General features: G+C 42.4%; 1 protein-coding gene across 20 annotated transcripts in view; it reads left to right on the forward strand.

The window, feature by feature from the left end:
• DTNA (dystrobrevin alpha) overlaps positions 1–27,303 on the forward strand; it is a 370,761-nt gene that overhangs the window by 298,351 nt on the left and 45,107 nt on the right. For all 20 annotated transcript variants that reach the window (XM_077492634.1, XM_077492632.1, XM_077492641.1 and 17 more), the window contains 3 exons: positions 8,426–8,517; positions 20,006–20,119; positions 22,707–22,803. In XM_077492634.1, the coding sequence (XP_077348760.1) occupies positions 8,426–8,517; positions 20,006–20,119; positions 22,707–22,803 (303 nt within the window). The remainder of the gene's footprint in view (positions 1–8,425; positions 8,518–20,005; positions 20,120–22,706; positions 22,804–27,303) is intronic.

Raw genomic sequence — 27,303 nt, forward strand, 5'->3', positions numbered from 1 at the left:
CCTTTATCTGGGGGGGCCAGTCCCCGAGGTATGGATGGTCAACGCTTACACGTCCGTCCTCCCAGGGAGGACTGGCGTGCCCTGACCTGTACAAATATTTTTTAGCCACCCAGCTGGTTACTGCGGCTTGGTGGCTCACTCCTGATAGGACGAACCCTGCCACCTTGGTTGAGGCGGCGGTGGTGAAGTCACTGGAAGCGCTGAAATTTTTACTGTATCGTGGCCCAAAAGCCCCATACCCGTTGACCCCCTCCATGCGCACCACGTTGCGTGCATGGGGGGCAGGACTTAAACTTGAAAAATACCCTGCCAATGCCCTTTCTCCAGCTGCCCCCTTGTGGTTGAACCCCACCCTGGAGCAGTTTTACAAACTACCTGAACCCCATGCTTGGACTAAGTTTAACGTTAAAACAGCGGACCAAATAATTTCCGACCAATCGCTGGCCCCATTCCCCAAGTTGATTTCTGACTTCACCGTCCCGCAGAGCTATTTTTTTAGATATCTACAACTCTCCCATGCCTTCAGATGCCAGTTCTCCGGGTCTCCCCCCCAGGTTGTCCAGTCCACACTGGAGGACCTCCTCACGTCCAGATGTGAAAATAAGCCCACCTCGAAACTTTACTCCCATTTGATAACGACCTCCCTCCCTACCTTGGGAAAACTCAGAGACAAATGGGTGCGCGACATTCCCACCTTTGATAATGATGATTGGGATGACATGTGGGACTTCCCTTTCAGATCCCTGGTCTCCCTGAGAGACCGGCTAATACAGTTTAAGATAATCCACCGAGCATATTTCACCCCATATAGATTGCACAAAATGAACCCCGCCTCCCCCCCGGGGTGTTGGCATTGTGGGACAATACCGGGGGACTTCACTCATATTTTTTGGACCTGCCCGGCCATTGTCGACTATTGGAAGGAGATACTGAGGGTCATTACACAGGTCACCTCCATATCGCTCCAGCCCTCCATAGAAATTTGCATACTGGGCCTGATAGATCATATTATTCCCACTGTGGCGCGACGCACCCTGGTTGGGCTTCTCCTATTCTACGCCTGCAAGGCCATAGCCCTCAGCTGGCGTAAGCCAACTCCCCCTCCTCTCTCCCTGTGGAAAAAATTGGTCAACGGCAGCCTGCCTCTTTACAAAGACTGCTATGCTAATAGGGGTTGCCCGCAAAAATATGACAAGGTCTGGTCCAGCTGGCTGGCTGACGCCTCCACAGCCTCTGACCCGCAGCCTACTTAACAAGTTACCTTTTGCTAGTAAACAGGAAACTGCACCAGTGGAAATGTCATATGTCTGAGTAGCGTGTTGTAACTCCAAGTTTTCCTGTTGCACAGGGAGTCAGCTATCTGTGGCCAATGAGGTGCCTTAGACTCTCCGTCATATTCTGTATGTACCAAACTGTCTTGTATTACAAATCTGTATACATCACGCCTGTAACTGTAGTCGTGACCAATGTATGTGTTCTTTTTTGTTTGTTAGTTTGCTTGCTGTTGTTTACTGCATAAACTTTAATAAAAAGATTTGCAAAAAAAAAAAGTAGCAGTCTTCTCTTTGCTGGATCCCTGGGGACCCTTGACCTTAGGAAGCGAGATGGTTTAATTGGCTGAGTGGGGGCGCCCCTTCACAAGGAAGCTTTGGGGCTCTGCTTGGCACGCTTTCGCCCCAAGTCTTTTTCTGCCCCTGGGCATGACCTTGGGCCTTTCCTCTAGAGGGAGGTTGGGAAGGCCGTCGCCACTGCTTAGAGCTTGATGCTCCGGGAGAAAGAGAACGCCTAAATGATGGACGTTTGTTCTTTTTGATCGGTAGGAGAGTAGATTTACCTCCTGTAATCTTTTGGACGAATTTATCCAAGTCCTCCCCAAATAAGCGTTCCCCTTTAAACGGGAACCCAGTCAAATATTTTTTACTCGACAGCTCAACTGCCAAATTTTTGAGCCACAGGGACCTTCGCATGTGTACCAACAGGAGAGACAAACGAGATGCTTGTTGGACAGAATCCAAAATCGCATCAATCATGAAACACAGAATCTGAGGAAGTTCTGCATAATTCTCCACTTCCTCACTAGGAAGGAGGCTAAGCATTTGCTTAACTTGTTCCTTGAGGTCATTAACATGCAACGCGTTTCAGAACAAGCATAGGTGGAAGAAATGGCCACATTCCTTTCTCAAGCATACAAGCACAGGGGAGAAAGGGGGTAGGGAAGGGGCTAGCAGTGCTATAGAAGAAGACAATATTAGGTAGACACAATGCTAGAGAAAATGAATACATAATGCACATTAAAAAGAAATGCATATAAAATTACTGCGATCAATTAATTAAAAACAATGCAAATAAATTTAGCAGATATAAGTTACTGCAGCCATTACTAATAAAAAAAAGAGGGATATGGATCACTTTCATTGGAAATAAATAGAATAAATAGAATTAATAGATCAAATGAAAAAATCACAAATAAAAAAAATATAGCACATGAGTTAAATTCTTAAATTCAAAAAAACTAACGATTTAATGTAATAAGTAAGATATAGATTATAGATAATAGATAAGACCACTATAGGTTAAAAAAGATGGAGGGCAGGGACTACAGACCAATATTAATTAAAATGAGATAAGTTAATTATAACCTGGGGTTACTAGTGATGTTTTCTTTTTTTTTTTTTTTTCTGAAAAAAAAAACAGAATTTATTTAACATCATAATAACAAAATAACGATGAAGGCAACGCTGGAGAAAGTGCTTGAATTTGCGAAGCCTTTGGCCCCCAAGGCACACATCAACTTTTTTTTTTGTTCAATGGTTTTTATTGAAAAGTTTTCAAGTAACAATATTCAAAAGTATTTTAAGCAGTAAAAATACAGGTAGTAAGTGGTAATGAAAAAAAAAATAATAAAACAAATATTGATACAAAAGAAAATAGAAATTCCACTCATGTAGTACTCGATATACACAATATGGAAGTATGTAATAAGGTCAAAAGTGTATCATTGTTTTATAAAGAACAAGTATAGGTAACATGAAGTATCCATAGAGTTCGATATCAGTGAGAATTATACTCAACCCAATTAACCCATTGTTTATCAAATTTTTGGCCCTGCATAGCGTTAAGTGCAATAAGACGTTCAAAAGTGTAATTTCTATGTACAGCCCTGGTCACATCAGAGAGGTTTATCACTGTGTTGGATTTCCAATGGCGTAAAATTAAAGCTCTAGTTTCCAATAGAATGTGGCTAACCATTTGTCTATATTTGGCAGGAAAGTCTTCTATACCAATGTGTAATAACGCCAATGCTGGTGATGAGGTACAACATTTCTCTGTGAGGGAGGAAATTAATTTGAATACCTGGTTCCAGAGACTTCTAATGTTTGGGCAATTCCAGAACATGTGTAACAGATTGCCTACCCTGCCACAGTCTCTCCAACACTGTGAAGACGCCCCGAAAAAATATTTGGACAATCTAAAGGGTGTATATTGCCACCTATTCACAATCTTTAGAGTCATCTCCCAGTGTTTAATACAATGTGTCAATGAGTGGATGGACCTGAAGGCCATCCTCCACTGAATATCAGAGAAGACAGCCTGCAAGTCCCCCTCCCAACTGGTCATTGCTCTCGTCTTTTTAAAAATAAGTTTATCTTGTAGTTGGGTATAACAAAACGAGATGCCCCTAGTTTGTTCAGTATGACCGGACTAAAAGTGCCACAGTAGTCTTGGGACATAAATTTCTGGATAGGGAAGTGATTTGAGGAAGTTAATAATGCGTAAGCAAGTGAACAATTCTGTATGCGGTAGATTATAGTGTGTAGACAATCGATCTACGCTTCTGAGCTCGTTTCCGATGTAAATATCTGATAAGGACTCTATACCATAATTCATGAGGGATTTAACCGATATCAGTGGTATTTTCGTCTCAAGTATTGCCACAGGGATCTGATAGGGTATTTTTTGGGTCTCTTTATGCTTTAGATTAAAGAAAGCTCTCCAAGACAACATAGATGCCTGCATAGGTGGAGATAGGTGAACCAAATTCCATGGTGACCACCGGTCGCTCAACAGTAGGTGATATTGATTCCTCCATGTCCACCCATATTGGGGGTTCCTGAGAACCTATCCAATGTTTGAGAGAGTCTAGTCTAACTGCAGTTAAGTAATCATGCAGGTCCACTAAACCCGCACCTCCTACTTTTTTATGCGCTATTAGGTTGTTACGTGAGCATCTGGCCCTTTGTCCTTTCCATATGAATTTCCAACACATACTGGATAACTGGGTAATGAAAGATGCGGGGATATGGACCGGGAGGGAGTGGAAAATATACAGAATTTGTGGTAATATCAGCATTTTGTATGCTGTGATTCTCCCCATCCAAGAGATTTCCTTCTGGGACATCTTTTAATTGCTTTTCTAGTTTTGGAATTAATTGAGACATGTTGGTCTTGACTAAATTGGCTAGTGTACTAGTCAGTGTAATGCCTAGATAATCTATACCTGTATCGCTCCATGTATAAGGTAGTTGTGTTTGCAACTGGGTCTTGATCTTGGAGGGTACCCCTAGGTCTAATATTAGGGATTTGTTAAAGTTGACTTTATAATAAGAAGCCTCTCCAAATTCCATAAGGACCTTGTGAGCCTGAGGCAAAGATTGCTGCGGGTTGGTCAAAAGTAAAATAACATCATCCGCGAAGAGATTTATGGAGTGTTTACTAGCACCAAATTGGAACCCAGTGATAAGGGGGTGTGAGCGGATAGTTTCAGCCAATGGTTCTATTATAAGGTTAAAGATGGTGGGTGATAATGGGCATCCCTGCCTGGTGCCATTTGTGATATTAAAGACATTGGATAAAAAACCTGCTGATTGCACCTGAGCTGAGGGACAGGAGTAGAGTGCCAATATGGCAGAAAAAATGTGGCCTGTAAAACCAAACTTCATCAAGACAGACTTCATATACTCCCAGTGCACCCTATCGAACGCCTTCTCTGCATCAATTGATAACAACAGAGAAGGCGTTCGATTCACCCCGGCAGAGTGTACCACATTTATAATTCTCCTTGTTGCATCAGAGGTCTGTCTCCCCCTCACGAATCCCATCTGGTCGCGTTGAATGAGTGTGGGAATGATATTAGTCAACCTTTTAGCCAGTAATTTGGCATATACTTTTATATCGGAATTTAATAATGATATCGGCCTAAAATGTGCAGGGGTTGTAGGATCTTTCCCTGGTTTAGGGAGTGTGACAATGTGGGCCCTCAACATCTCTTGTGGAAATGATGCAGTAGCAGCTGCTTTGTGAAACACCTGTTGTAAATGTGGGGCAAGGATAGACTGGAATGATTTGAGGTATTCATTTGTGAATCCGTCTGGACCTGGTGATTTGCCATTGGGAAGGCTAGAGATAGTTTGTTCAATTTCTGTGAGTGAGATTACCATGTTGAGGTCGTCTAGTTGTTGGCTAGAGAGGGATGGTAGCTTTAAATGGTGCAGAAAAGATTTAAGTTTTTTCAATGGATGGTTGTAATGTAGCAGGGTCTTCTTTAAGATTATATAAAGAACTATAGTAGTCAGCAAATTGGTTTGCAATGTCTAGGGGATTGAACAATTTATGCTGCGTCGCAGACTTATAGAGAAATGGAATTTTGGTTCTCATACGTGAGGCTTTACGTCTATTAGCTAAATATTTGCCCGCCCTATTTCCATTGGCATAGTGATTGAGTCGTAAGCGTCGTAGGTGTCTATCGTATTGCTGTGATAGATGTTCTCGCAGTGTTTCTCTAAGGTTGTTAAGTTTGCTAGTCAGGTTGTGTGTAGGAGTTTGTTTGTTTAGTGTTTCAATGTTATGAATCTCTATCAGCAAGTTGTTTAAGGTTTGTGTGCTGTTTTTTTTTTTTTGTTGGGCGCCTAGTTGGATAAGGACCCCTCTCATATACGCTTTGTGTGAGTTCCACAGGGTGTAGGGGTCATTAACTGAGTGTTGGTTGTCTACAAAAAAATTTCTGATATGCTGGGATATGGTATCATTGGTGTCGGGCTCCTGCAACAGTTGTACATTACAGCACCATATGGGAGGCGAGGAGGAGACAGACCCTTCTGAAATAGAGATAGAAATTGCAGCATGGTCAGACCATGTAATATCACATATCTTAGTAGCTTTTATTTGTTGTAATAACCACTTATCCGTCAGGAATAGATCTATTCGTGAGTTTACATATATACCTTTGTCATTTTTATTGCAGGTTTCTTTACATTTTTCTCTCTTTTTAATATATGGGGGTGGCAGGTTCGCTCTTTGTATTTTCAGTAAGTATTAGTAACTCTGGAGTTAGCGTGAGGTCACGTCTAGTCCCCATGATCCATGATCCTACTGTATTCCTTCCTCCCCTATCCCACTCCCCCCCATCTTCCTCCCTTCCCCACCCTGTTTTCTTTCCCCTCAGTGATTGATCTGTCCCTTTCTGTTCCCCCCACTCCTTACCCCCGGCTGATATATATATATATATATATATATATATATATATATATATATATATATATATATATATACACACATATCTTTTCAGAAAACATCACTAGAAACCCACGGTTGTAATTAACTTATCCCATTTTAATTAATATTGTTCTGTAGTCCCTGCCCTCCCTGTTTTTTAACCTATAGTAGTCTTATCTATTATTTAGATTTATTCTTAACATAAAGTCTTATTACATTGAATCGATCGTTTTTTACAAGTATCCGTTAGCAATGAATTTAACTTATGTGCTATATTTTTTCATTTGTGATTTTTTAATTTGATCTATTAATTCTATTTATTTCCAATGAAAACGATCCATATCCCTCTTTTTTATTAGTAATGGCTTATATCTGCTAAATTAATTTGCATTGTTTTTAATTGATTGATAGCAGTCATTTTATATGCATTTATTTTTAATATGCATCATGTATTCATTTTCTCTAGTATTGTGTCTACCTAATGTCTTTTTCTATAGCACTGCTGGCCCCATTCCCCACGCCCCCCCCCCCCTTTCTTCTTTGTACAGTTTGGTCCCGCTCCCTTGTCTGCCTATAAAAGTTCTCCCCTGTGCTTGTATACTTTATGCTTGAGAAAGGAATGCGGCTATTTCTTCCACCTATAGCCAGCTTGTTCTGAAACGCGTTACATGTTAATGACGTCGCGGCTGGGTACCATCCTCTGTTTGCTCCCCAAGCCTCATTTTCGGTCTGGATACACGTCCGTGTGTCTCTCCACACCATAGAGGCTGAACGAATGCTGTAGAGACACAGAGCGGCTCAGCCATCCATACTGACGTCCACCCTCCCCTCACTGGAACCCCTATCCTTATCTGATGGACTCTTATCACTCCACCGGACTGTGATAGGCATTTTAGCTGGGAACACTGAAGGAGACTGACTGCACTGAGATGTGCTCAGCCATTTCCACGCTTTCCTGCCTGGATCTGATGTACTGCCAGCTATACAGGATCTACATTGACCTGCAGTCCCACGCCATCTCTTCAGCCCAGATTATGGACTTAAATGCAACCCCTCTTTCTTTCATGTGATTGGATATTGTTCTTTAAATTAATTATTTTGTGATACATACTCAGAGGCGCCCTTTTCCTTGTTTATATTCTAGCTTATTGGAACCCGCTTTTGGTTTTCTTGGTGGCTGCTTTGACTAACGGATTGACATATATACATACGAGTGTACATATATACATCACTCTATCTTTGCCCTTGGACTATTGGGTACTACATTTTGAGGTATCTGCACATTGTGCCTACTTTACTTCAATATATGCATAGAGCCGGACGGGAGCTGTGTCTATCCCTGCTGTTTTCTATGCAGGTAGGCAGGAGCTAACCGGGGGGTGGGAACTGAAACCTGCAGGAGCCAACCCACTGCCTTGTATGTGTAGAGCGCAGCCGTCAGCCAGCTTTGTTGTGTGGGAGATGTGTGTCCTCCTGTTTCCCTTCACATGCCATCATGAATGCTGCTGCGTGCCGGGGGTCGCTGACCCTTGGTCTGTAGTGTACAATTAAAATACACCTATATCGGGACAGACAACAACACTTAAAAATCATAATATATCAAATTATAAAAATAAAATGGGAATATGTGCGTTTTTTTTTCTTTTTCTTCCTTACTTAAGACCTTCATTTGGGGACATTTGAACACTCCAGCAAGGCAGCAGTAATTTAATTCAGCTATTTGCAATCCTTTTATCTGTGACAGAGATTATTTAGAGGTTTACAGAGCATTGATCCTAGTGTGTATTGAAAACCTGAAAACTGCCTGATTTTCGAAGGATAAATAATTTTTTCTTGCATCTTTCCTGAACATGCTGTCTTTTTTTTTTCTGTCTCCTATTGCCTTTTACAGTGCTGTGCAGATTTCTGATAAGAATATTGTGTTTTATTACAGCAGCCTCAACAGAGGGGCCCAGATATCTCTTTCACTATTGATGCAAATAAACAGCAGAGACAGCTTATCGCAGAGCTGGAGAACAAGAATAGGTATGAATCATATTTAAATATTTTATATATATATATATATATATATATATATATATATCTTAAGATTTTTCCTGACTGCAAATGTTTGCAAGATTATTTGTAAGGGTTGAATAAAGCGCTGTGTTAATACATGGTATACCTACAGCATTTCATCAGTTTAAAGCAGTCCAAAGAATAAAAGCTTATTGCTGGCTAGGTTACCGCACTCATTATACTTTGCCTTAGATTTAAACATGCGCTTTTACACAAAGTCACCTTTCTTTCACATCCCCGCAGCTTTATTCAGCCACTAGGAACAAGGAAATTATTCAATGTTTAAGCGTACTACTAAGATTACTGTATTTGACATTGTGTTTGTTGCAACACAAAATTTTATAAAGTATTTATTTGTGTTTAAGGTAAACCTGTAGCATGGCTTCATAAGCATTTACATATTCTCAACAATCAGCATTGATTTACATAAACGTACGCTGAGCCGTGGCGCTTTGAGACTTATTTACTAAAGGCGAATCCACTTTGCACTACAATTGCAGTTTCTGTAGATCCGAGGGGGGCATTCAAGGAAAATAAACAGCATTTTTTCTTGTACGTGATTGGATGATAAAATCAGCAGAACTTCTCCTGATTTCAGATCTTCCCCTCAGATTTACGACTGCACTTCCAAGTGCACTTGTAGTGCAGAGTGAATTTGCCTTTTAGTAAATAAACCCCATTGTGTTTACTTGCATTTTTTGCAGCACACTGCAACACCACACATTGGGGTTCATTTACTAAAACTGTAGAGTGCAAAATCTGGTGCAGCTCTTCTTAGAAACCAATCAGCTTCCAGTTCGAAGCCTATTGGCTATCATGCACAGCTGCACCAGTTTTTTCACTCTCAACTTGTAGTAAATCAACCCCACTGTTGCAGTGAGCTTTGGTGTATGGTTTCAAAGATACTTCACACCCCCCCTCCCCCCAAAAAGACCTACCTATTAGTGATTAGTTAATATAAAACCAGAGACACAGGAAGAAGGAAGCAGGGAGAGCCAACTTCCAGGGCTTCAGTACTACTTATGTAAATATTGAGGATGAATTGTTCTGGAGTACCTGCGACTAGGGAGCTCAGTAAGGGATTGTTTTAAAGCTCATATAAATGTATGAAAAAAATGTTATGTCTGCGACCTAGACACAGGTTCACTGTAAAGTAAAAGCTGAAAACGTGTGCACCATATTAACTTAATGAATTTTGGAATATGTAGTCTTTTGCCAGATAAGTGTACTTTTGATTTGATTTTTAACTCTATGCAAAGTCACAAAACTGTCAACTAGATTTATACTTTCAATGACATTCTAATTTTATCCAGGGCTAATTATACGGGACTTTGCTTATCCAGACCAGAATTCCAAAAATATGTAATCAAATCAGAAACCTCAAGCTATTGTCATATTGTGTAAGCAATGGCATCATACCTTGTTCTCATCTGGAATAAGCACACATGTTCCTATGCCTAGGAAGCTATCTTAAGCAGAACTCTAATATGTGGAGAGCCACAGATGACACTTTATTAGCAGTTCAGATCTTTTCCAGCCCATTGCAGTGTTTGTCTATGAATCTTTTCCACAACCTACTTGTTTTCCACAGAGGGGCCCTGGGTGTAGAGGGTGGCTTTTTACATTGTTGTGTTTGCCCTTTTTTGCTAGGACATTGCTACGGCTTAAGTCAGAGTATTGTTTTGAGTCATGAAAGGATGCCAGTCTATATTTCTAAGCTAAGGGGACTGAATCAGTGGGATACTTAACCTGACCATACATGGCTCAAAATGTGGCCAATTCAGCAAGGACTGGCCACATTTCGATTCATCTATAGTCACTGTGATTGAACAGAAGTCGGTCGGTAGATGCTATAGACTGCAGTGCTGATCTGTGTATTCTGACTGTGGGGAATTCTTCCCACTGTCAGAATACAAAGACACAGCAGAGATGATTGCCCCATCCCCACCCCCCTGGGTGAACAACAAAACTGACTCATCTATGGCCAGCCATATTCTATAAAATGGAGAATCTGATTTAATCCTTACCGCCAGCTCCTGCCAGCTGTTTAAGAGTTTTTTCATTTTATCACTGTGATTGGTTGTCACAGTGATTATGTGATGGAGAACCAGTTCTGCCAGCTTCTGATCATGCTATGTCGATATGTGACAGTGTGGTCACAGTGTTTAGGACGTGTGATTGCACCCTCCACAAAACAGGTACAAAATTATGTGGCAGCACGGAATAAGGCCCATCTCCATGCTGCCTTATATATGCCTACAGCTGGTGGCATGAGGTAAAAGTAGAAATTCAGCTAAAAACTAACTCAAAATCTGCTCGCAGAGTTAGTTTTTGGCTGAATTTCTACTCTAAATCCAATCTGAATTGAAAGACATGGAGGCTTCTGCTAGTCGCTCCCTCCTGAAGGTAGTAATTGTCTTCATTGTTTTGAGTCACTAATCCAGGACTCGCACGAAGCTAATGAAGTCAGAGAAAAGTAATGACTCTTCATTTGTGTACTTGTTTTGAGTGACTGACTCAGAAAGTACTGAAAACAATAAATCCGCGTGATAGCCTGGTAACTGACAGCCTCCATATGTCTCTCAGTACAGATTTCCTATAGTGGTTTTATTTTTATATTTATATATTAAATATACAGTTTTACTCCTAAATTTACATACCCTGGCAGGATTTATGATTTCTTGGCCATTTTTCAGAGAATATGAATGATAACACAAAAACTTTTCTTTCACTCATGGTTAGTGTTTGGCTGAAGCCATTTATTATCAATCAACTGTGTTTACTCTTTTTAAACCATAATGACAACAGAAACTACCCAAATGACCCTGATCAAAAGTTTACATACCCTGGTGATTTTGGCCTGATAGCCATTTAAACCTCTTTGTGTGCATGTTATTAAAAGGTAACCATCTTCACCTGTGATCTGTTTGCTTGTAATTAGTGTGTGTGTGTGTGTATAAAAGGCCAATGAGTTTCTGGACTGCTGACTTTCTTCCAGTACTAAGGATGGAGACAAGGACGCGGAAAGGGTGCGATGAGCTCATGCGTTGAAATGTGAAGTATATGTGTGCTTCGAGGGACTGCTTGGGGCGCACCTAAAAACTGAAGTTTGCGAGAAGATCTGGAAGGGCTGATATGTGGAAATATTTTCACTACTCCTCTTAGAAAAATTTAATTTAGATTGCGTTAAACCAGAAGAGGAGCTATCGAATGATTCCTAGAACGTTTGCAAATTGGCTTCAGGCGTTTGCAATCTTGGTTAGCTTGATAGGGGAAAAGGATGCTGCAAACTGTTCGGCCCTGTTTTGTTACTTGGAGGCCATTAGCGAGACTCACAGGGTTTATGGCAGGCTGGCATGGCTTGATGAACAGTTTCGTCAATGAAAAGTCGTCCACCATTCCATACGTTGGGACCATAAAAATATCAGCCTGTGGATGAAGTTGATGACTTCTTCCAGAGCTGGGAGTCAGTTTTTTCCTGGGGGGGCAGTGCTTCCACCTATGCATTTCCGGCCACTAAAAAGAAGGGGGCTTCTGCTGGCAATTCAACAACAGGACATGATGGTTTGGCAGCACCTGCCGATACAGACACGAATGTTCGGCAATCATCCCCTCGTCTACTGCTCCAAACAAGAAAAAGGTCATAATGGCGACTCTTCTGGAAAAAGGGAGGACACTGGTGAGGCTGGAAAGGATGCTTCCTTTCTTAAATGGGTACCCGGTTCAGACGGCAGCTTGTATTCTAGAATCAGTGTTTAGGGAGGGTTTTCGAACATTGCAGTAGGTTCCTCCTGTTTCCAATAGTTTGCGTTCAGCGCTACTTCATCAGGCTGTTGTGTCTGAAAAACTGACAAAAAAGGTGGCCTTGGGTCGAATGAGTGGCCCATTTCCCTTCCCTCCAATTCCACAGTTAGTGGTTTCCCCATTGGACGTGGTTCCAAAAAGAGAGCCAGGATATTTTTGAATGATTCACCATCTTTAGTACCTGAGAGGGGGCTCAGTGAATGATGGTATTGACCCGCAGGACAGTGCGGTTACCTATACATCATTCGATGATGCTGTTGCTTGGGTTAGAAATTATGGCAGGGGCACACTCATGGCAAAATCCGATGTGGAACTGGCATTCCAGCTACTCCTCGTGCATCCTCAGTTTCCATTTGCTCGGATGCTTCTGGCAAGGTTTTTATTTTGGAGATCATTGCTTGCCAATGGGTTGTTCCATCTCGTGCACCCTGTTCAAAACATCTAGTTTATTCTGCAAATGGGCGACTTCTTATGTATCAGACTGCCAGAGTCCAAGACTTGTGCCATCCTGCTGGGGATGTTGCAACACCTTGCTGACTGTTTGGCATTCCGTTGGCACCTGAGAAGATGATGGGCTTGGCCACTCAACTTGTTTTTTTGGGGAATTACCATTGGTTCCATGGCCATGGAATGTAGATTTCTGCCTGATAAATTGCTTGTTCTATGCAAGGACGTGGGTATAGCATGTGGACGGCGGCGGAGTCGTTTAAAGGAGTTGCAATCTCTGTTAGACAAGATAAATTATGCTTGTAGAATTATTTTCATGGACAGAATATTTTGTAGGCGATTGGTGGCGGCTACGTCCGGCATCAAGCTCCCGGGCCACTATGTGAGACTGTCCAAGGAGCACAGGGCTGACCTTCGTATTTGGGACTTGTTTTTGGAATCCTTTAATGGCCAGTCATTATGGCTGGAGGTCCTGTCAGCAATGCGGATTTGGTTCTTTTCACCGATGCCGCAGGTTCGGCGGGTTATGGCACTTTTTCTTTGGGGGAACTGGAGTGCCGAGCCATGGCCTGCAGAATGGCGTGAGGCTGGTTTTCTAAAAAAGGTGGTCTGTCTTGAGCTTTTTCTCATAATCCTGTTGGTGGAACTATGGGGGGAGTTCTTTCAGAACAAAAAGGTGCACTTCCATTGTGATAATATGGGAGTGGTTGTTCCGATTAACAATATCTCGGCTTCTTTCCCGTCTGTGGTTAGCCTCTTGCGGTACTTTATGATGTACATATCCCTGGATCGTCCAACAAATTAGCAGATGCTTGGTCTCGTTTTCAGTGGGACGTGTTCCACGTGTTGACACTGGAGGCGGAGCAGCCTGGCATGCCTTGTCCTTGATGGCTCTGGAGGATTGCCTTTGAGTCGCTGCTGGACTGATACAGGATTCACTCAGTGCTGGAGCGTGGGCGACTTATTCCAAGATTTGGAACAAATGGTTCTCTTTACTGGAGGAGGTAGAGGATGTGGACTCTGGGTTAGATGTGCCACCATTGGTGTTATATTTTGTCTGCAGAAATTTGGCTCAAGGCATTTCAGTGTCTATGATGGATAGGAAGTTGGTTTATTTAAGTTGAGGGGTGTTTATGGTACGTCAGGCACTTAAAGAGAACCATAAGGGATGGCGCAGTTGTGATTCTCGGCCTCTGATTTCATTTAAGGTGGTGGGTTCCGTTCTTGGGAGATTGAATACTGTTTGCTCATCAGGATTTGAGGTGCTTTTGTTCAAAGCTGCCTTTCTGGTGGCCTTCTTTGATGCTTTTCGAATAAGTGAGCTAGTTATTCCATCACAGCGAGTGTTGGGGAGTTTGTTATTTAGGGATGTTACATGTTCAGATTCGGCTGTTAAGCTGTGGACCAGGCAATCCAAGACTGACCAGATTGGTAAGGAAGTTCCGGTGGAATTGTTTAGGGGCAATAGCCCACATTTGTGCCCAGTGCTGACAGTGGAACCGTTTCTAAGAGTGCGGCCTGGAGTGGATGGCACTTAATTTGTGCATTTGGATGGTTTGTTCCTGTCCAAGTTTCAATTCAATGCGGTTTTCCGCAAGTGCCTTGTAGGGGCAGGGTTGTTTCCTAGGGACTACTCATCTCATTCTTTCGGCATAGGGACAGCCACTGAGGCGTCGCAGTGGGACCTTACTGAGGGAGCAATTAAACAGATTGGCAGATGGGAGTCCAAGAGATAATACATGGGGGTTCTTTCTGGTCTGTTTGTCTTTCTTTGTTTTTTGCTGCCGGGACATTTGGGACATGGTTATCCTTTATGTCTTTACAGATCTCCCCCGATGCCTAATCTAGATACTGGGACATTCTTTTATTTTTTGGGGGTCAAGAGGTTAGACCTGATGTCAGGCAGTTGAGTTATGAGATGAGGGCACGGTCAGGTGGATTGGTGTCCCAGGTATGCTCTGGCAAAGGGTCATCCCGGAAGTTCACCGATTTGTGAGGTTGGACAGACATCGTGACATTTTGTTCATACATGCAGGTGGGAATGACCTGGGCCTTCGTCCCATGAGGAAGATTATTAAGGATATTCAATGGGATTTCCTGAAACTTCGGTCTTCCTTGCCTGACATGATCATTGTATGGTCAGACATTGTGGCCACACGTCATGGAGGGGGGGCCAGGTCAGTGGAGAAGCTAAACAAGGCCCGGATAAAGGTGAATAAGGAATTTGGCAGATTTATTGCTTGACATTGTGGCTTGGTGATTAGGCATGGTGAGTTGGAGAAGGACACATGGCAGTTTCTTAGAGGGGATAGTGTACATCTCAATGCAGTGGGCGTAGACTTATGGTTCTTGGGATTGCAGAACGGTATCCAGAAGGCTTTGATAGTGTGGCGGCGGGCACAAGTATAAGGTGTCATACTTGTGCCGCTGTGGTGGTTGGGGTCCTTGGCAAATGTTGAAAACATTAGTCGATTGGTGAAACAGTAGGACCCATCTTAGGTATGGAGTCCTCCAGTTGGTCTTGTTCAGTTTAGACTGACTGGGTGTTAAGGTGGTAGGGGGTCTGTGGTCAGTATAGTCCTTGAGGCAGTGTATGGTGGCTGGGCACTGAACCTAGCTTTAAGGTATCACAGACTCCAAAGTTGAGGGTGATGGTGTCGTCAAGGATCTGCTATCATTTTCTTCTTCTTCTGGAGTGTTTAATATTGAAGTTTAATTATAATTTTGGTTTACTAAAAGGCCGAACTGGCCATTTAACCTAATAGAGTTTGGTGTCATTATTGAAGAATGGGGATGGTGTTGGTTACTTAATTAATATTATGATTAATTATATGATTAATAATAGTTAATAGGTATATCTGAACTACCTCAGTCATGGATTCTGAGTCATGGGGAAAGCAAAAGAATTGTCAAAGGATCTGCGGCAAAAAGTAGTTGAAAACAGGAAAGGGATATAAAAAGATATCCAAGAAACTGAGAATGACAGCCAGCAGTGTTCAAGCTCTAATCAAGAAGTGGAAAATTAGGGTTTCTGTTAAAACCAAACCACGGTCAGGTAGACCAACTAAAATTTCAGTCACAACTGGCAGAAAAATTGTTTGGGTTGCAAAGAAAAACCCACAAATAACTTTAGGTGAAATACAGGACTCTATGAAAACATGTGGTGTGGCTGTTTCAAGATGTACAATAAGGAGGCACTTAAAGAAAAATGGGCTGCATGGTCGAGTCGCCAGAAGAAAGCCATTACTAAGCAAATGCCACAAAGTATCCCGCTTACAATATGCCAAACAGCACAAAGACAAGCCTCAAACCTTCTGGCACAAAGTAATTTGGAGTGATTAGACCAAAATTTAGCTTTTTGGCCACAACCATAAACGCTACACTTGGAGAGGAGTCAACAAGACCTTTAGACCCCTTTCACACCACACCGCCCTTTGCATCGGCGGTAAAACACCGCTATTTTTAGCGGCGTTTCACCACCGGATTTGCGGCGCATTTCGGCCGCTAGCGGGGCGCTTTTACCCTGCTAGCAGCCACGAAAGGGTTAAAACCGCCGGCAATACGCCGCAATAGCGGCGTTTTGCCAGCGGCATTACAGCGCTGCCCCATTGATTTCAATGGGGAACAGCGGTGGAGGAGCGGTAAACACACCGCTCCTTCACCGCTCAAAAGAAGCTGCTGGCAGGACTTTTTTCTGACGTCCTGCCAGCGCACCGCTGTAGTGTGAAAGCCCTCAGGGCTTTCACGCTACAGACAATGGTGCAGCTTCTTTAGGGCGGATTGCAGGCGCTATTTCTAACCCTATAGCACCTGCAAAACGCCCTGGTGGGAAAGGGGTGTAAATGAAAAGTACGGAGGTGGATCGCTGATGGTTTGGGGATGTGTAAGCTACAAAGGCACAGGAAATTTGGTCAAAATTGTTGGTAAGATGAATGCAGCATGTTATCAGAAAATACTGGAGGAACATTTGCATTCAGGGTCCTTTGGGTAGTTTCTGTTGTCATCATGATTTAAAAAGAGTAAACACAGTTGATTGATAATAAATGGCTTCAGCCAAACACTAACCATGAGCGAAAGAAAGGTTTTTGTGTTATCATTCATATTCTCTGAAAAATGGCCAAGATGTCATAAATTCAAAAAATTCTGCCATGCTATGTACATTTATGAGCACAACCGTGTGTGTGTGTGTGTTTATATATATATATATATATATATATATATATATATATATATATATATGTATGTGTGTACATATATACACACAGTATCTCGCAAAAGTGAGTACACCCCTCACATTTTTGTAAATATTGTATTATATCTTTTCATGTGAAAACACTGAAGAAATGACACTTTGCTACAATGTAAAGTAGTGAGTGTACAGCTGGTATAACAGTGTACACTTGCTGTCCCCTTAATATAACTAAACACACAGCACTGCCTTGACCCTCTTGGGCATGGAGTTGACCAGAGCTTCACAGGTTGCCACTGGAGTCCTCTCCCACTCCTCCATGACGACATCACTGAGCTGATGGATGTTAGAGACCTTGCGCTCCTCCACCTTCCATTTGAGGATGCCCCACAGATAGATGCTCAATAGGGTTTAGGTCCGGAGACATGCTTGGCCAGTCCATCGCTTTTACCCTCAGCTTCTTTAGCAAGGCAGTGGTCTTTTTGGAGTTGTGTTTGGGGTCATTATCATGTTGGAATACTGCCCTATGGCCCAGTCTCCAAAGGGAGGGGATCATGCTCTGCTTCAGTATGTCACAGTACATGTTGGCATTCATGGTTCCCTCAAAAAACTGTAGCTCCCCAGTGCTGGCAGCACTCATGCAGCCCCAGACCATGACACTCCCACCACCATGCTTGACTGTAGGCAAGACACACTTGTCTTTGTACTCCTCACCTGGTTGCCTCCACGCACACTTGACCATCTGAACCAAATACGTTTATCTTGGTCTCATCAGACCGCAGGACATGGTTCCAGTAATTCATGTCTTTAGTCTGCTTGTTATCACCAAACTGTTTGTGGGCTTTCTTGTGCATCTTGTTTAGAAGAGGCTTCTTTCTGGGACGACAGCCATGCAGATCAAGTTGACGCAGTGTGCAGCATATGGTCTGAGCACTGAAGGCTGACCCCCACCCCCCCCCCCCCCCCCTCACCCCTTCAACCTCTGCAGAAATGCTGGCAGCACTCATATGTCTGTTTCCCAAAGACAACCTCTGGATATGACACTGAGCATGTGCACTCAACTTCTTTGGTCGACCATGGCGAGGCCTGTTCTGAGTGGAACCTGTCCTGTCAAACTGCTGTATGGTCTTGTCCACTGTGCTGCAGCTCAGTTTCTGGGTCTTGGCGATCTTCTTGTAGCCTAGGCCATCTTTATATCACGCAACAGTTTTTTTTTTTCAGATCCTCAGAGTTATTTGCCAGGAGGTGCTATGTTGAACTTCCAGTGACCACTATGACAGAGTGAAAGTAATAAAACCAAATTTAACACACCTGCTCCCCATTCACACATGAGACCTTTTAACACTAACGAGTTACATGACACCGGGGAGGGAAAATGGCTAATTGTACCCAATTTGGCTTGGGGTGTACTAACTTTTGTTGCCAGCAGTTTAGACATTAATGGCTGTGTGTTGAGTTATTTTGAGGGAACAGCAAATATACACTGTTATACAAGCTGTACACTCTGCATTACATTGTAGCAAAGTGTAATTTCTTCAGTGTTGTCACATGAAAAGATATAATAAAAAATTTACAAAAAATATACACACTCATTGGCCACTTTTTAGGTACACCTGTTCAATTGATAACACAAATTGCTAATCAGCCAATCACATTGCAGCAACAACCATCGGAATGGGGAAGAAAGGGGATTTAAGTGACTTTGAACGTGGCATTGCGGTTTGTGCCAGATGGGCTGGTCTGAGTATTCCAAAAACTGCTAATCTGCTGGGATTTTCACAAGCAACCATCTGTAGGCTTTACAGAGAATTGTCCGAAAAAGAAAAAATATCTATTGAGCCAGGGTTGTGTGGACGAAAATGCCATGAGGTCAGGGAAGAATGTGCAGACTGGTTGGAGATGATAGAAAGGCAACAGTAACTCAAATAACCACTCGTTACAACCAAGGTATGCAGAATACCATCTTTGAATGCACAACACATTGAACCTTGAAGCAGATAGGCTACAGCAGCATAAGACCACACCGGGTGCCACTCCTGTCAGCTAAGAACTGGAAAATGGAGCTACAATTTGCACAGGCTCACCAAAATTGGACAATCAAAGATTGGAAAAAACGTTGCCTGGTCTGATGAGTCTCGATTTCAGCTGCAACATTCAGATGGCAGGGTCAGAATTTGGCTCAACACGAAAGCATGGATCCATCCTGCGTTGTATCAATGGTTCAGGCTGGTGGTGTATGGGTGTGGGGGTATTTTATTGGCACACTTTGGGCCCCTTAGTACCAATTGAGCATTGTTTCAACGACACGGCCTACCTGAGTATTTTTGCTGACCATGTCCATCCCTTTATAACTACAGTGTACTAATCTTCTGATGGCTACTTCCAGCAGGATAATGCACCATGTCACACAAAGCTCAAATCATCTCAAACTGGTTTCTTGAACATGACAATGAGTTCACTGTACTCCAATGGCCTCCACAGTCACCAGATCTCAATCCAATAGAGCACTGGTTCTCAACCTCAGTCCTCCAGTTCCCCCTAACAGGCCATGTTTTGGGAATTTCTCTTAGATAAAATAACTGTCCAAAATACCAAGCCATTGACTGATTTAAAGCACCTGTGCAAGATAAAGGAAATCCTGCAAACATGGCCTGTGGGGGGTACTTAGGGACTGAGGTTGGGAACCACTGCAATAGAGCACCTTTGAGATGTGGAATGGGAGATTCGCATCATCGTTCTGCAGCCGACAAATGGACAGCAATTGCATGATGCTATCATGTCACTATGGACTAAAATCTCTGAGGAATGTTTCCAACACCTTGTTGAATCTATGCCACGAAGAATTAAGGCAGTTCTAAAGGCAAAAGAGGGGTCCAATGTGGTACTAGCAAGGTGTTCCTAATAAAGTGGCCAGTGAGTATATACACACATACATGCAAGCATACATGCTCCTTTTGAATAACCCAATTTTGTACTTTTACCTGATTGCTTCTTGTTTCTTTTCTCTGTCTTAAGAGAAATCTTGCAGGAAATACAAAGGTTGCGAATTGAACATGAACAGGCCTCTCAGCCCACACCAGAAAAAGCCCAGCAGAATCCCACTCTGTTAGCGGAGCTCCGACTGCTCAGGTGATGATCAGATGGCACAAATTATGCCAGTAGTTTCAGATATTAGCATTACAATTATTTGTGAATTTAATGTAAAGAGAAACATCAGTCAAAAGTGCTTTTTTTTTAGTGTTTGAACCTCTGCTGGGTTTTCATTGTTCATTTCTAAAGCATTTGCAAGCTGCTCATATTTTCCCTGTATTTTCTGTATTTGCTGTAATTTCTAAGATAGCTCCATCTAGTGGCCAAAATATAGAATAATTTTCTAAAAATTAGAAAATATGCTGCAGTTTGGCCACTATATGGAGCGGTTGATAATAGGAATTATTCTATTCTAGAAAATACTGAGAAATGCATGGATGTGACATTCGTCCAATAAATGTTTTATAAATAGACCCCAGTGTGTTACCAGGACAGGAAGAGCAGACATTTCTCTAGCAAAGACAGCAATTAAAAAAACTTTAGAAAAATGCGGAGTTTGTTTAATCATACACACTTATTCCTGTACAGTATATATGCATCCTGAATTATTTCAAAGAGAGTACAACTCCAGCTCAAACTTGTTTTTTTTTTGTTTTTACTGTTTCTAATGCTGTTGATCAAATAGCCCTTGTTTCTTGTGTGGTCCCCAAAACAGGAATTTAAGCAAAATCTCTCTCTATCCAGGCACAGCTAATAACATTTTTTTCTAAAGTTGACTTGGAAAGGGTATAAAACTCTGCTCTCCACTGGGAGATCTCCGCACCTCGTTTTTGGTGCCCTCTCACGCTAAAATGTAAAAAAAAAAACATATTTTAGCTAGAATTGGGTTTAAGGCCTGAATATTTTCATATGAGGAGGCACCCTAAGACCCCTTTCACACCGAGCCACCACCGGTGTCAGCGGTAAATCGGCGCTATTTTTTGCGCCGCTTTACTGTCGCTATTCGGCCGCTAGCAGGACGGTTTTAACCCCCCACTAGCAGCCGTAAGGGGTTAAATCCGCCCGCAAAACGCAGCCGGAGCGGCGTTTTGCCAGCGGTATCGCAGCGCTGCCCCATTGATTTCAATGGGAAGCAGCGGTGGAGGAGTGGTGAGTTCACCGCTCCAAAGAAGCTGCTGGCAGGACTTTTTCTGATGCCCTGCCAGCGCACCGCTCCAGTGTGAAAGCCCTTGGGCTTTCACACTGGAGTGCATGGAGCAGCTGTTTTAGGGCGTTTTGCAGGCGCTATTTTTAACGCTATAAAACACTCCAGTGGGGAAGGGGTCTAAGTGTTGTAATGAACTGGACAGCAAAATAAAAGTTGTAAGTGTATCTTCAAGTATAACTAAGAGCAAAACCCTTTTTTTTTTTTATTTTTTTTTTTTTTTTAAGTTTTGGATAGAGTGGAGAGGGATTAAAACCCTTGTCAGTTTTTATTGCTGTCTGTGTCCCCGTTCAAGATTTTCACCATCTCTATTTGTCTTGTATATGCTTATCATTAAGAGAAAGTAAAGAAAATTCCAAATTTTGGATTGTCCCTGGTAAGGTAGAAGGAGGAAAATCTTTCAATGGGGACACTAGTTCTGGTGACCTGAGGGTCTCTAAAGAATTCCTTTAATTTGCAGAGATTTCCTCTCTCTCCCTGTTTAGCTATGGGACAGAAAGTTAAGGGAAATCTCCAAAATAGGACACAGATGGCAAAACAATTTTAAAAAAATGTGACAGGGATTATAAACCCATCTTGCCATATCCAATCCAAAATAAAAAAAAATTTGGGCTATAGTTCTACTTTAAATAAATGCTGACATAATCTATGAAAACATTAATGGAATACAGCTGTAAAAATGATATGTGTAATACATTCCATTAGTGCCTCTGTTGACTCCAGTCTTTACTAATGTTGCAGATAGAATTTTCTTCATCTGATACTTTCAGGTGTGTTGGATGATTTAATTTGCCTGCTTTGGTTTTGTAACACCCTAACTCACCCCTCAACTCCATTTCCTGTTTAATTAGTGTGTTTTTAGGAGTTGCAGAGACACAATAGTGATGGGGAACTGCAGTGGGGAAAACACAGGGATCCAACACATCTGAAAGTGTCAGATGATGAAGAGTCTAGCAAATGATTTCATTTGTATGTCTGCTTACTTGTTCTTTTAGAGGAAGAGTTAGCCCCTGTACACGCGGTCGGAGATTTCAACAACCAAATCCGTCGGATTTTGTCCGTCGGATCTTGTCCGAAACTGTTGCATACACACGGTCGGACTAAGTTGTCGAAAAATCCGATCTTTCAGAACGTGATGACGTAATTTCGTTACGATGGGACTACATTCAGGCTAGTAGCCAATAGCTTTGATGTAGGAATTTGATCTGAGCATGCGTGGCACTTGGTCCGATCAAAATTTGCTACACATGATTGGAGTATGTCCGACCGGCCCAGTTGGTCGGGAAATATTTCCAACATGTTGGAAAATTGGGTCCGACGAATATTGCGACGGAATCAGTCCGATGCATACCACACACAATCGAATTATCCGACGACACGGTCCGATATGACACATTCCGACGGATTCTCCAACCGCGTGTACAAGGGCTTAAAATGTTTTGACGTAAGGAAACCCATTCTTATCTAATTCTTGTCCTTCAGACAGCGCAAAGATGAACTCGAGCAGAGGATGTCTGCCTTGCAGGAGAGCAGAAGGGAGCTGATGGTACAGCTTGAAAGCCTCATGAAACTGCTGAAGGTGAGATGTGTGAAAGCGTTTAATGTTGGCAGCATCAGCACTTTGTCAGAAGTTATATACACCATTCCCAAAACAGAAAACTTGGTTGTGACCCCTTTCTTCTGTCACCTACATCAGGATAGTATTTTATTATGTTTTACTAGTAAACCTTCTTTCCTAATTGGTAATAAGCCAATGACTATTTGATTATTTAACCACTTTCAGACCGGACCATTTTGCTGGTCAATGACCAGAGGTCTTTTTACAATTTGGCACTGCGCTGCTTTAACTGGTAATTGCGCGGTCATGCAATGTTGTACCCAAACAAAATTTGCGTCCTTTTCTTCCCACAAATAGAGCTTTCTTTTGATGGTATTTGATTGCCTCTGCGATTTTTATTTTTTGCGATATAAACGTAAAAAGACCGCAAATTTTGAAAAAAAATGATATTTTCTACTTTTTGTTATTAGAAAAATCCAATAAACTCAATTTTAGTCATACATTTAGGCCAAAATGTATTCAGCCACATGTCTTTGGTAAAAAAAAAAGTCAATAACTGTATATTTATTGGTTTGCGCAAAAGTTGTCACATCTACAAACTAAGGTACGTTTTCTGGAATTTACGCAGCTTTTAGTTTACGACTGCCTATCTCATTTCTTGAGGTGCTAAAATGGCAGGGCAGTACAAAACCCCCCCAAATTACCCCATTTTGGAAAGTAGACCCCCTAAGGAAATTGATAAGTGGCATGTTGAGCCCATTGAATATTTTATTTTTTTGCCTCAAGCGATTGAATAATGACAAAAAAAAATGTATTTTTTTTTTTTACACAAAGTTGTCACTAAATGATATATTGCTCACACATGCTATGGGCATATGTGAAATGACACCCCAAAATAAATTCTGCTGCTTCTCCTGAGTACGGGGATACCACATATGTGGGACTTTTTGGGAGCCTAGCCGCGTACGGGGCCCCGAAAACCAAGCACCGCCTTCAGGCTTTCTAAGGGCGTAAATTTTTGATTTCACTTCTCACTACCTATTACAGTTTTAAAGGCCATAAAATGCCAAGATGGCACAAAACCCCCACAAATGACCCCATTTTAGAAAGTAGACACCCCAAGCTATTTGCTGAGAGTCATGTTGAGTCCATGGAATATTTTATATTTTGCCACAAGTTGCGGGAAAATTACAAACTTTTTTTTTTTTTTCACAAAGTTGTCACTAAATGATATATTGCTCACGCATGCCATGGGCATATGTGAAATGACACCCCAAAATAAATTCTGCTGCTTCTCCTGAGTACGGGGATACCACATATGTGGGACTTTTTGGGAGCCTAGCCGCGTACGGGGCCCCGAAAACCAAGCACCGCCTTCAGGCTTTCTAAGGGCGTTACAGTTTTGAAGGCCATAAAATGCCAAGATGGCACAAACCCCCCCCAAATGACCCCATTTTGGAAAGTAGACACCCCTAAATTTAGGGGTACACTAGTGAGACTAGGTAATAAATGGCGGGTGCCCTGAAACTATAAAAAAATAACTAACCAACCAGCGTCACCTGTAACAGTTATATGGTGATCACTGGTGGAAGGGTTAACTAGGGGGCAATCAGGGGGCTTTATGCGGTAGTATATGGGGGTCCCTGGCGCTATAAAAAGCTGCGGCGAACCTAAATACCTACCTGCCTAACTAGCGTCACCTGTGACACTAATACAGCGATCAGAAAAACGATCGCTTATTAGGCTGGGTTCACACTGGAGCGATGCAGGAACGCCACGAATCCGCGGCGGGTTCCCGCATCGCATGCCTCCCGGCGGCAGTTCACACTGCCCTATGCGAACTGCTGGGAATGTCAGTGAAATGTTAATGACACCCCCAGATCAGTTCGCATATCGCAGTGCGATCTGCAAACTCGGATCGCATGGTGTGAACACCCATGCGATCCGATTCTGCTGCGGACCAAAAAAAGGGTCCCGTGCGAATTTGCGGCGGGTGCGACGCAAATTCAGCCATACTATCTGTATGGCTGAACTCGAATCGCACAGAGATCGGATGTGATTTGCACTGCAGTGCGGTGCGAATCACATTCGTTCTCATAAACCGCTGCAATGTGAACCCAGCCTTAGTGACACTGGCAACGGGGGGTGATCACGGGGTTAAACCTTTATTGGGGGGGTTAGGGGGGTACATTAGAACTAAAGGGGGCTAACCCTAACTGCCCTAACAGTTATTACAGTCACAAATGACACCAATGCAAAAAAAAAAAATGACATTGGTGTCACTGTGACTGGGGGGCAGGGGTAATTGGGGGGGTGATCGGGGGGGTGTGAGTGTGCCTGGCGTGTTCTACTGTGTAGTGTCGTGTTGGTGCAACTCACCGATCCTCTCTCCTCGGTGTCGGAATGAAAAATACCGACACGGAGGAGAGATTACATCACTTCCTCTCCTGTGTTTACATTACAGGAGAGGAAGTGATGTCATGGAGCATTTCTATTCGTCGGGAGCGATCGCGAGGGGGTGGCCATGAATGAATGGCCGCCCCCTCATCCCGGATCGCTCCCGAACGAATACCGACCGCCGCAGGCACCGGGGGGGGGGGGGGGGGGGGGGCGATCAGGCCCCCCACCCGCGGGAAGGCAGGGACGTATATATACGCCCATATGCCTGCCCGTGCCATTCTGTCGACGTATATCGTCGTGCGGTGGTCGGCAAGTGGTTAAAGTCTAACTCCAGGCTTGATTTACTTTTAAATGGTTTTCTTAGTTCATGGCGGTCCAAAACAAACTATTAACTTCACCAATACATATGCCCACTGATGACAGAGTATTGAAATGATGCGCCGGAAGCTTCTTGAATACAGAGAATAAATGTACTTCCATGAAGGAATGCTGAACATGTCTTAACAACATGAGAAACAGGAATACAACAAGTACACATTTAGAGAAAGAAGGTACTTCCTCTGATTAGATCATATCATAGAATACATGCACATTACACTATAACACTACAGTGACACCTGCTGCATAGATGGGTATAGTACATGTACATTGTCCGTTTATAAGCAACGTTGCTGTTGTACTTCCAACACCCCTTCTCAACAGCATGTGCTTTGTCAAATTACATTCAGCTTCTTCTGGATATAATTATGACGTACCTTTGACAAAGGCCTGGTGAATGCATCAGCAATCATCTCCTCTGACAGGCAGCGTTGAATGTCAATAATACCTTGTTCATTATTATCAATCAGTGATACTTGACGTTGATGTGTTTGGTCCTAGAATTGACCCTTTCTGATTGCGTAAGCTTTATACATTCTGGTTATCTTCAAAAATTGGAATTGTTTTTTTACATGTTTACCTCAATGTCCACAAAAAAAGTTGACGAATCCATATCACTTCTTGACACGCGTGTGCTGCTGCAATGTACTCTGCTTCAGTTGAAGATTGAGCGATAGCTACCTTCTTTTGACAAGACCAACTTATGGTTCTTTCCCTGGATTTGTTCTTGTTAGTAGCAGTAACTTCATCTGAATTGTTCCTTTGAGGTACTGTATCGCTCTTTTTACTGTGTTTCAGTAGCCCTGTCAGGAAACTGAGACTTTCCTGCATAGTATGCCCACTGTTGTGGCTATGTCTAGCGTTGTCACAGTGGCAACATATAGCAGCTTACTGATTGCTCTGTGATACATATCATTGTTGGCTTGCAAGTTTTCTGCTTCATTGCTCTTTTGATAGTCTGGTTCCATAGGCGTTTTCACTTCCTCTGCATCTTGCATATGGAATTGTTCGAAGATTTCGGAGACACACTAGTGACAGCTGCAGCAAAATTTGAATCACAATATATTTGTCACTATTTTATATAAATAACAAAAAACTTTGCTTATTAGCACGCCGCTACTTTACTTACAAGATATGAAAATTGCTTTTCACAGATGCTCTCCATCCAATCTGACAGAGCTTGAGCTATTTTGCAAAGATTGGGCAAAAATGTTAGTCTCTAGATGTGCAAAGTTGGTAGAGACATCCCAAAAAGACTTGGGGGGGGGGGGGGGTTGAATCCAAATGCACACTTTTTTTTTTTTTTCACATATTTATTTGTAAAACGTTTTGAAAACCATTTATCATTTTCCTTCCACTTCACAATTATGTGCCACTTTGTGTTGGACTATCACATAAAATCCCAATAAATTACATTTACGTTTTTGGTTGTAACATGACAGAATGTGGAACATTTCAAGGGGTATGAATATTTTTCAAGGCACTGTACATGATTGTTTCATAAGGATAAGCTATCAGAGCAGATCCTGAAATGTAGTGAGACATTTTGCCTCAATTCTCACCATTTTGGCCAGTTTCCGGATGGGTAGGTAGTGTTTGTACTTAAATGATTAAGTACAGATGTAGTGGTGATATTAAAGTGTATGTAAACTTAAAATCTGTTGTTCATTTAGTATGTTTGGCATTGTGCTTTAATGTATACTGTTTTCTAAAGCAATTACATTTATGTGAATCTTGTACAAT

The sequence above is a fragment of the Lithobates pipiens genome, unplaced genomic scaffold (genome assembly GCF_037356315.1).
Source record: "Lithobates pipiens isolate NorthernLeopardFrog02 unplaced genomic scaffold, aLitPip1_a1.2 Scaffold_19, whole genome shotgun sequence".
NCBI classification, from domain to species: Eukaryota; Metazoa; Chordata; class Amphibia; order Anura; family Ranidae; genus Lithobates; species Lithobates pipiens.